This window comes from Oncorhynchus keta, chromosome 28 (assembly GCF_023373465.1).
Source record: "Oncorhynchus keta strain PuntledgeMale-10-30-2019 chromosome 28, Oket_V2, whole genome shotgun sequence".
Taxonomy (NCBI): Eukaryota; Metazoa; Chordata; class Actinopteri; order Salmoniformes; family Salmonidae; genus Oncorhynchus; species Oncorhynchus keta.
In genome coordinates, this window is record NC_068448.1 from 70,162,500 (window position 1) to 70,173,110 (window position 10,611).

Genomic DNA, 10,611 nt, shown 5'->3' on the forward strand with positions numbered 1-10,611 from the left:
TGCCTGACCATTCAAACATTTTTTACCTGCCCTGACCGCAACAAGAAGGAAACTAAAAGAGCGGGAGAATAATACGAGCGGGAGACGGATAATTCAGTTATTGAATTCTGTATGTCAGTTCTGTATGGCAAATCAATGTAAGAAAGTTATTTTGAACAAATTCAAAATGAAAGCGTGAGATAAATGTGCAGGAAGTATCACTTTCGAAAGTGGTTTGTGAGCGCGCGCTGTCTTTCCGAGCACAGATATGTGCGTATTAGCCTATGATATGTGCTAAAAAGTACACTAGATATACTAGGCAGTACACAGCCTATTGATATGAGCTATTCGAATGTGATTCTGATCAACCTCACGTAGACACAATCCTGGTACGGCAGGCGCTTCACGCTTGGAATAAAGTAGGTATAACTTCAGTTGGAGCGCTTCCTGAAAGCATCTTATTGGTTGTTTCTACTGATAGTGAGGGACACCTGACTAAAAACTCTACATAGACATTATAAATGGTCCATACACTCCCATAGAGATAGCACGTAGGCACATCGGACAGACAGAGAGAGCTGAATAAAATCCCTATTTAAAGGTAATTCTTTTAGAAATGATGATTATTATAAAGCCTTCTATTGTTATTCATGCCACAGGAACTGCATGGACACTCACGTTTACGCAACAAGTGTGCAACATTCAGATATATCTATACCTATAGACCACCTGTAATACTTGGATAATATTTTGTTCTTTGTCTTAAAACCCAAATAGTTGGATTTATTGGCTACCTTGATTCATTAATTAATTAAATGTAGCCTACGAATTGTTTGTCGCTATGAATAGATTTCAATCAATTACAAGTGCAAGCTTGTGAAGTCGTTTTTGAATGCATAGGCTATTTTATTGTCAGCAAAATTATTCAAACAGGAGATTGTTGGCTCTTTTTGTTATAGATGATCTTTCGTAGGCTATTGGGCAAATGTCTGGCATTACAATACGTGCAAATGCACAATAAAATGCATTTTGGTTTGCAGAATTGACAATAAAACATCATACAGTATCTCATGCATGCGCCCCCTTGTTGTAAATGTAGCAACTCCTTAGCACCCAAAGCACTACGTGACAGTCGGTGCGCACACATTCACACTCGAGTTAGCAGCATTCTTTAGTTTTCCCGACACCTGCTCAATACGAGGCACAGTCGGCTGGACGCTATTTTCGAATAAACTTCTGCTGTCGTTTACTGCTTATAGTGTATTGATTTACTCAACAGACCCAAATACTGTATATGCGCTCAATTGGTGTTGCATAGGAAACATTCATTTAGGAAATCCATCCATAATGTGATTTTGACAACGTCCAAATCAACTTCAAAATTATATTTGAATATTTTACCATTTCACCCCAAATTAATACCGTACGTGGAAACTGAGTTTATGTATTTTATGCAACTGTTAAGAGTTAAATGTCCTACCATAACTGCAACTGCTTTGTATAAAGTGACCTTACCATAGCTTTGTATCTGTCCAGATGTTGACCTCTCGAGCACTCGTGCGCGGGCTGAAGAGCGGGTTTTGGAGACCACTTTCATCTACCAGCAGCGTGCAGGCTGCTCATGGAAAAGGTAAACTCTTCCTATAAATCTCATGTTCCACAGTTTAGGCTACATTAGAGAGTGGTCATCTCCCGAGGTCTGATTTGATAGGTTACCCCTAAGCAAATACCTTTGTAAATACGCACGCTCATACTTTTACACGCGCTTGCCTAAAACCGCTACACAATGCACGTTGGCCACATTTTAAAACAGTGTTTGGTTTTCATGATATAAGCAGGGTGGAAATTGGTAAGTACAAGGGTGTCCTCGCAAATTGAGTTTAGGACAAGACTGGCATAGGATAATGATTAAGCTGTCAATCCGCGCAAATTGTGCTTCAGACAAGACTGGCATAGTATAATGATTACGCTGTCAAGTGCCACTTGCTTTGGAGCCACTCAGACAGTTAAGGCACACACTATGGATATCACATTCCACAAGGTCTGGTCTTTGTGCCAACCATGTCACAAGGTCATTTGGGAGTGCTGTATGGCGCTGGACTACGCACTATTCTGCCAGTAGAGGGAGTGATAACATCATTGACTGTCATGTGTGAGTTAATGTAGGCTAAATTTGATTGAATCTTTGAAATACATTATATCACAAACATTACAAATAAAGACAGTTTCCAATCAGTTTACCAAACACCATTGATGTCACTGTCTGTCTCTTTTTTTGTGTCCGAATATATAGATATGAGCCCTGATGTGCTTGACCCCTCAGTGCCACAGTACAACAACCGCCTAGACACTCCTCTCTCTGACGTCCCATTCGTTAGGAACCTCAACTCAGAGCAGAGGCAGCTCAAGGAGAAGGAGAAGGGACCCTGGACCAAGCTCACCAAGGAGGAGAAAATTGCATGTAAATCCTAGTGATCAAATCACATTCAAAACTGGATTATGTTCATTAGGACACACAACAGAAACTGCTTTAAATTGTTTTGTAATGGAAAATGACAATTGCAGTTTCTTGTTGGGCAAGTCCAGGTAGTTACCCCCTGTTTCAGTTAGTTTGCTTCCGTTTGGTGCCTAATGAAAATGACCTCGGTGGGTCAACAAATATCCATTCATATGAAAACAAAGACGAAGGAATTGAACTATTTCTAAATGTTTGACAGTGTCAAATGCAAATTACAATCACATTTCCTCATGCAATACAATGATGGACTTTGGCCCCAGGTGTTTGGTACATGATAAGAAAGCTCTCCCTTTATGTTGGAAAGGGCTGTATACAGTTCTTTTGAATCCCTCACTGGGTAATAGTGCATCTTTAGTTCAGAGACACACCTACAGTATGGTGCACTGGGCTACACTGAATTTATAGCAGGTGAATGGGTAGGAATAATCTTTTGAAAAACCTATTCTGTAAGTGCTTCAAAGGTAGAATAGATTCAGCCGTCAATATATTCAGCTGTCAATAGATTCATCTCTCAATAGATTCAGCTGTCAATAGATTCAGCCGTCAATAGATTCAGCTGTCAATAGATTCATCTCTCAATAGATTCAGCTGTCAATATTAAGTTCTCAATAGATTCAGCTGTCAATAAATTCAGCTGTCAATAGATTCAGCCGTCAATAGATTCATCTCAATAGATTCAGCTGTCAATAGATTCAGCTGTCAATAGATTCAGCCGTCAATAGATTAATCTCAATAGATTCAGCCGTCAATAGATTCAGCCGTCAATAGATTAATCTCAATAGATTCAGCCGTCAATAGATTCAGCCGTCAATAGATTAATCTCAATAGATTCAGCTGTCAATAGATTCAGCTGTCAATAAATTCAGCTGTCAATAGATTCAGCCGTCAATAGATTCATCTCAATAGATTCAGCTGTCAATAGATTCAGCTGTCAATAGATTCAGCCGTCAATAGATTCAGCCGTCAATAGATTCAGCCGTCAATAGATTAATCTCAATAGATTCAGCTCTGAATAGATTCAGCTGTCAATAGATTCAGCCGTCAATAGATTAATCTCAATAGATTCAGCTCTCAATAGATTCAGCTGTCAATAGATTCAGCCGTCAATAGATTCAGCCGTCAATAGATTAATCTCAATAGATTCAGCTCTCAATAGATTCAACTCTCAATAGATTCAGCTCTCAATAGATTTAGCTCTCAATTGATACAGCTCTCAATAGATTCAGCTCTCAATAGATTGAGCTGTCAATTGATACAGCTCTCAAGAGATTCAGCTCTCAATAGATTGAGCTGTCAATTGATACAGCTCTCAATAGATTGAGCTGTCAATTGATACAGCTCTCAATAGATTCAGCTGTCAATTGATACAGCTCTCAATAGATTCAGCTCTCAATAGATTGAGCTGTCAATTGATACAGCTCTCAATAGATTCAGCTGTCAATTGATACAGCTCTCAATAGATTCAGCTCTCAATAGATTGAGCTGTCAATTGATACAGCTCTCAATAGATTCAGCTGTCAATTGATACAGCTCTCAATAGATTCAGCTCTCAATAGATTGAGCTGTCAATTGATACAGCTCTCAATAGATTCAGCTCTCAATAAATTGAGCTGTCAATTGATACAGCTCTCAATAGATTCAGCTGTCAATTGATACAGCTCTCAATAGATTCAGCTCTCAATAGATTGAGCTGTCAATTGATACAGCTCTCAATAGATTCAGTCTGAGCGTTTAACGTTGGAATCTTCTAATGCAGTATAAACGTGGTGCCATTTTCCTATCTTGTCTTGACCACATTAGTTTGATTAGATTTGGAATTGTATTTTTTTCGTAGGATTAGGACGTTATGTGTGAAGGTGTAATACTGACCACTAACATTCATAAATAGGTGAAAGATCACTGTTGCTGTTGAATCTGCATGAACATCACTTGAATATTGACAATGTGTAGTTCAAACACAAGGTGGCAATATAAACTCACTTTATGCTAGAGTTGTTTCTCATGGTGCATTGTTCTGAACAGATTCTAGGCTGCCCATATGAGATGACAACTCAAAGAGATATTATTTACCAGTTTGATAATAAGCTACAATAATATTGCATATACTATTGTAATCAAAAGAGATATTGTCTTCTCACAATGAAGACAGTGACTCCTGAATTTTGATCAGAATTAAATATGAAATATGATTTGGATCAAGCAATTATGCAAAGAAATACTTTGAATTACATAATGTATCAAACCCTCTTCATTTTCAATCAGATAGTTACAAAAAAATATTTCAACATTGATATGCAATCCTGATGAACTTTCTCTCTTTCTCTGTCTCTCTCGTTCTCTCTTCACGTCCCTCCATCCCTCCTGTTGTCTGACAGTGTACCGTCTGACCCATGAGCTGACCTACCCTGAGATGAGGAGAGGCTCCAGTGAGTGGAAGACGGTACTGGGAGGGCTCTTCATCTTCCTGGGCTTCTCTGGCATGCTGGTCTGGTGGCAAAGGATCTTTGGTGGGTCTCCCTGTCACTTTGTCATTCATTTCAGTTGTTGTTATATAGTGGGTAAAGAGTGGATCGGGAGAGCTGAACCTAGGCCAGTTAAAAGCCCATTGTAGTTGTTTTTTATATTTTTTATATCAAAGTCAAATCATTTATCAATATCAAATCATTCCTTTGTTACAATTAAGTACCTTACTGTAATAGATAAAAAAAAAAAAAAGCTGTACTGTAATAGATAAAAAAAAATAAAAAAAGCTGTACTGTAATAGATTTTAAAAAAAACAAAAAAGCTGTACTGTAATAGATTTAAAAAAACAAAAAAGCTGTACTGTAATAGATTTAAAAAACAAAAAAGCTGTACTGTAATAGATTTCCATTAAAATGGTCAAAAGTAACTTTTTAGCAAAAAAACTATTTCTCAAGCTAGAATTTAGCTCGGACTGTCTGGGAGTGGTCTAAGTGCGGAGAGGAAACTTGTTATTGGCAGAGAGGTTTGTAACGCTCTTTGTTGTTGGTCTATTTACCAATTTACCGCATGGCGATGTCACCATGGAAAGCCGACACTCCTGCCCATGCAATCCTGCTGATTAGAAGGTCTTGTGTAGATTGTATTTTCAACCAGTAACTATCAGGAAATATCACTGATTAAAAGTTTATCAGCTGTTGTACAATTAAGCAATAAGGCCTGAAGGGCTGTGGTATATTGCCAATATACCACGGCTAAGGGCTGTTCTTATGCACGATGCAACGTGGAGTGCTAGGACACAGCCATAAGCTCTGGTATATTGGCCATATACCACAAACATCTAAGGTGCCTTATTGCTATTATACACTGGTTACCAACGTAATTAGAACAATAAAAAATAATAATTTTGTCATACCTGTGGTATACGGTCTGGTATACCACGGCTTTCAGCCAATCAGCATTCAGGGCTTGATCCACACATTTTATAATATGATATGAAACACAGGGCACAGAATTGTGACTGCACTGGGCCTTTAAAGGTTGATTCACTTGAGTGTCCCTGTAATACACACTCGATGCTATATTGTTGTATTTCTAGACCAGTCTTATTTTATTAATGTATTATAAATTGTCTTTCTGCTTTCATTATGATGACATAACATGATAAGCATGAATAGTAATAACTGATATCAGATTATGCCAACTGACTTTACTTAGACCTGGTTTAATGGTCAGCTAGCTAAAGAGTAAGGCCTGGTTAGATTGCATACGGCTGATTTCTGTCATTTTATACATTCGCTCTTAATGACTTCTTCTGACATCTCACACTAATACTGTGGAAATAATGCAGAGGAAATGGAATGGGTTTAAGGTAAGTGTTACTAGACATTACTTCACTAGACAGTTTGGTGCAGTGTTGGGTTGTTACAGAGAATGGTCTCGGTACAAGTGATTCTGATTTAATTATCATAACATTAGCATTGTATCACAAAATATATATATATATATATATATATATTTTATTATAGACCGATAGGCCATGTTCTAAAGAAAAAAATAACATATATTATGGCTTGGCTGAAATCCAAAATGTCATACCTTATATCAGGGATTATTAAATAAGTGTATATTCAGTCAACCAGGAAGAAAATGGTCAACTCTGGTATTCTATTAGCCTACTGTAGTGCAGATCTCAGATTCACAGTGTCAGACTTGCAGTAGACACAGCCTCTTTACCTGCAGCACCCGCTCCCTGTTTAAAGAGTTCACTCAATCTCTCCACAAGCTAGAATAATTGGATCATGCTGAGAGAGAGAGAGAGAGAGAGAGAGAGAGAGAGAGAGAGAGAGAGAGAGAGAGAGAGAGAGAGAGAGAGAGAGAGAGAGAGAGAGAGAGAGAGAGAGAGAGAGAGAGAGAGAGAGAGAGAGAGAGAGAGAGAGAGAGAGAGAGAGAGAGAGAGAGAGAGAGAGAACACAACACAACACACTCTGGTGTTTGAGCCAGGGCTTCAGTTGAGGAATCCCCCTAGACACACCCTGTTAACAATGATGGTGATGAGCACCTGGTCTCGTTTCAAGGTTGTGCGTGTGTCTATCTGTTGGCACAAATTCCCTCTCTTTCTCTCCATCTCCTCCTTGAGAAACCCCATAGCGTTCAGGGAGGAAGTAAAATGCTATATCAGGAGAAAGCCAGCCTGGAAATGAATAGGACCACAACACAGAGAAAGATGCAGAGAACAGAGAGAGAGAGACACACGGGACAAGAGTGAGGAACAAAGGTAGGGAGAGGGAAAGAGATGGAGTTAGAAGCAAAGCAAGGGAGACAAAGGGCAAGTGAAATAAGGAGAAAGGAAAGAAAAGGGAGAGTGCAAAAGAAAAATAGGTTGACGTGAAGTGTGTCAATGAGCAAATGAGATAAAGGGAATTGAAAGGAAAGGGGAATTAAGAGACTGATACACGGATAGAGAGAGAGACAAAAAGAGGGAGACCCACAGACAGACGGGAAGCCAATTCAGTTAAGGATGGGGTATTTCCCTTCATTTGGAGTTCAGGTTGGGACTTGAAAAGCAGGTTGCATGCAACGCTGAGGGGGCTCCCTCCACCTAATTAGAGAAAAAAATAGTTGCTTCCTGGATAGACTTTACCACTCGCTACTCTTCTAAGAGAGCGGATAAAGATCAAGGGTGATTTTCCCAATCTCTCTCTTCCCCTCAAGGGACAGGTTCACTCCCGCCCGCCTCCGGAATATTCCGACACACAAGTGGCTTTCACCGTTCCCACAGAATTCCCATTTTGGGAATGCTCCCTTAAAGAATGTTTGGTATTCCTTGTAGTTGATGGTTTTGTGTGCCTTTGAGTGCCTCAGCGCAATAGCATCACTTTGTCACAAAGGTTGGTTTTGATATTGGAGCGTTGTGATGTTAGAGTAGCTCTCTAGGCATTGGAATATTGAAGGTTGAAATTCTCCCATGGGTATAGGTGCTTTACTTCTCAGTTGGCACAGTACAGTAGTACCCTCCTCACTGTGTGGTGTATTTACAGCACAGTAAGCTGCTGAGGGGTGGACAGCTCCCCTTTGCCGGAACAGAGCAAATGGAATGGCATCAAACACTTGGAAACCAATGTGTTTGTTGTATTTGATACCATTCCACTGAATCTTCTCCAGTCCTTACCACAAGCCCGTTCTGCCCAGTTAAGGTGCCACCAACCTCCTGTGATTTACAGTAGCATTGTTGACAGTTGATAGGGATCATCTGTTTCATAACATAATAATCTATTCATTTCACACTCAATTTCTCCACTACACCCGTCATCTATAGAAAATGTGATAAAAGGTTAATACTACTGTAGGTAGGCTAGGGCTAACTAAGTGTTGGTTGATGCATGGTAGGCTAGAGCTAGCTAACTGTTGCTTAATGCTACTTAGACTAGGGCTAGCGAATTGTTGGTTGATACAAGGTAGGCTAAGGCTTGCTTACTGTCGGTTGATGCTTGGCAGGCTAGGGCTAGCTAACTGTTGGTTGTTGCTAGGTAGGTTAAGGCTAGCTAACTGTTGTTTAATGCTACGTAGGCTAGGGCTAGCTAACTGTTGGTTGATGCTACACTCTTAGAAAAAAGGGTCCCAAAAAGGTTATTCAGCTGTCCCCATAGGAGAAGCCTTTTTGGTTCCAGGTAAAATTATTTTTGGTTTCTTTTTGTTTCTTAAAGGTTTCTACCTGGAACCAACAAGGGTTCTTCAAAGGGTTCTCCTATGTGGACAGCCAAAGAACCCTTTTCAGTTTTCTGAGTTTAGGCAGGCTAGCTTGCTAACCAACTGTTGGTTGTATGTTTTGCACTCTCTCTGGGCTCACTCTCAGACAATATGCTGCCCCTGGAATTCACTAACACTCATTTATTTATTGTGTAATCACTCTACTACTGAAGATAACGTGACAGAAGGGCATTTGGCACTTTTCTGTCTGCTGTACGCTCTGGTGCCATGATTAATTACTACCTTCCCTTTTTCCTCCAGTGTAGCGGCAGTAAGAAGACTAGATTGGGGGGGCTATCACGGGGGATTTTGTACAATCAACTGTTTTTTATCATTTGTTTATGCCATTATTTAATGTGTGAAGTTAACTGTCTTGTGGCTGAGTGAGTGTCCGTTAGTTAGTAACTGAATGGAATGAACATTTGTTTGATGTAGAAATAACAATCCCCTTTAAGGCGAATGTGATCATTGATTTGGTCAAATTGTCATGGTTCATAGTTGAACCACCTTGCTTGCACCTTCTGTAAAATAATTTAATCAGAATGACTTCATAGCTTCATGCATACAGACTCAAAACATAAGTGCGATTAATATAAAACCTAAAATAATAGATTCTTTACTTCAGCTCGAGTGAAGCTGAGTTCACTTCTGCTTATGCACGGACTGGTGTACATGGCCTGACACTCAAGACGAACTACCTCAAGATGATTATATATCTGTGGAAAGTGATATGAATGGTTTCTCACGAAACTCAGGCCCTAATGCCCTTTTGGTCTCATGCAATGTCTCATCCAATGCACTGAGGAAGACAACACAAAACACCTGACTGTGGACCGGTTTTCCAGGATACAGTTTAATAATACTAGTCCTCGGCTAAAAAGTGGAGAACCTCCATTGATGCCAGTTGTTTTACCCTGGACTAGGCTTAATCTCTGTCCAGGAAACAGGCCCAAAGTGTTTGCCTCACTGAGACAATGTTTTTACAAGAAGAGTGTCCTGGAAGATTCTTGAAACAATAAACAATTGATTCTTATAAATGATGTTTACCCATTCTGTGTCTTTGTATGATCCACAAAAACATATTGCAACACAGTTTTGCCATTGTGTGGAGACAGTCACGTTTTATCTCTTGAGACTGACATTGTCTAATGCAACAGTCATGTCTTTCTCTCTCTCTCCCTTTCTCTCTCTACTTTTTTCTCTCTCCCTTTCCCTATCTCTCTCACTCTCCTTCTCTCTCCTTCTCTCTCCCTCTCTCTCCCTCTCACTTTCTCTCATTCTCTCTCTTTTTCTCAGTGTTTGGCGAGGTTCCACACACTCTGTCTGATGAATGGGTGGAGAAGCAGACCCAGAGAATGATTGACATGAGGATAAACCCCGTCGATGGGTTCGCCTATCACTGGGACTACGTGAAGAAGCAGTGGAAATAGGAACTTGTGTGTATATGAGCTGTTTTTGTCACGTTAGTTCACTCTAAATACAAAATGAACATGATTTTGCCAGTTCCCTTGGTTGTCGTTAAAAGGTTAGTGGGAAATCATGTTCATTTGTATTTAGAGTGAACTATCCTTTTAAGTGCCTCAGTAACATTGCTCTCACTTTCAGGGCTGAACATCTATTCTTATTTTAAGATGGATTAATTCTATAAACCAAATAAACATATACTGTGACCAATTTCCTTTAAAGGTCAGATTTTGTTCATCTTGCAAAATCTCTGTGGAACTGATGATAAGCTGCTGCAACATTTCATTTTTAAGCACATTTTTGGAATTGCATTCCTTTTTGTCTCTGAAAAAGCTAAACTAAACATACTCGTGTTCGCCACATTCAGTTCCAACCCTGAAATTAAACACAGTCTTAAATTCTGCGATCGTCATCATTTTTGATGCCCGAAAAATTAGCAA

At 39.5% G+C, this 10,611-nt stretch overlaps 1 protein-coding gene across 1 annotated transcript; it reads left to right on the forward strand.

The window, feature by feature from the left end:
• The first annotated feature begins 440 nt into the window (after window positions 1-440).
• Window positions 441-10,381, forward strand: LOC118361757 (cytochrome c oxidase subunit 4 isoform 1, mitochondrial). The gene is made up of 5 exons (XM_035741954.2): window positions 441-580; window positions 1,516-1,609; window positions 2,273-2,440; window positions 4,873-5,004; window positions 10,004-10,381. Exons 2-5 carry the CDS (start codon window positions 1,516-1,518, stop codon window positions 10,135-10,137), a joined length of 528 nt encoding a protein of 175 aa, XP_035597847.1. The 5' UTR covers window positions 441-580; the 3' UTR covers window positions 10,138-10,381.
• The last annotated feature ends 230 nt before the right edge of the window (window positions 10,382-10,611 follow it).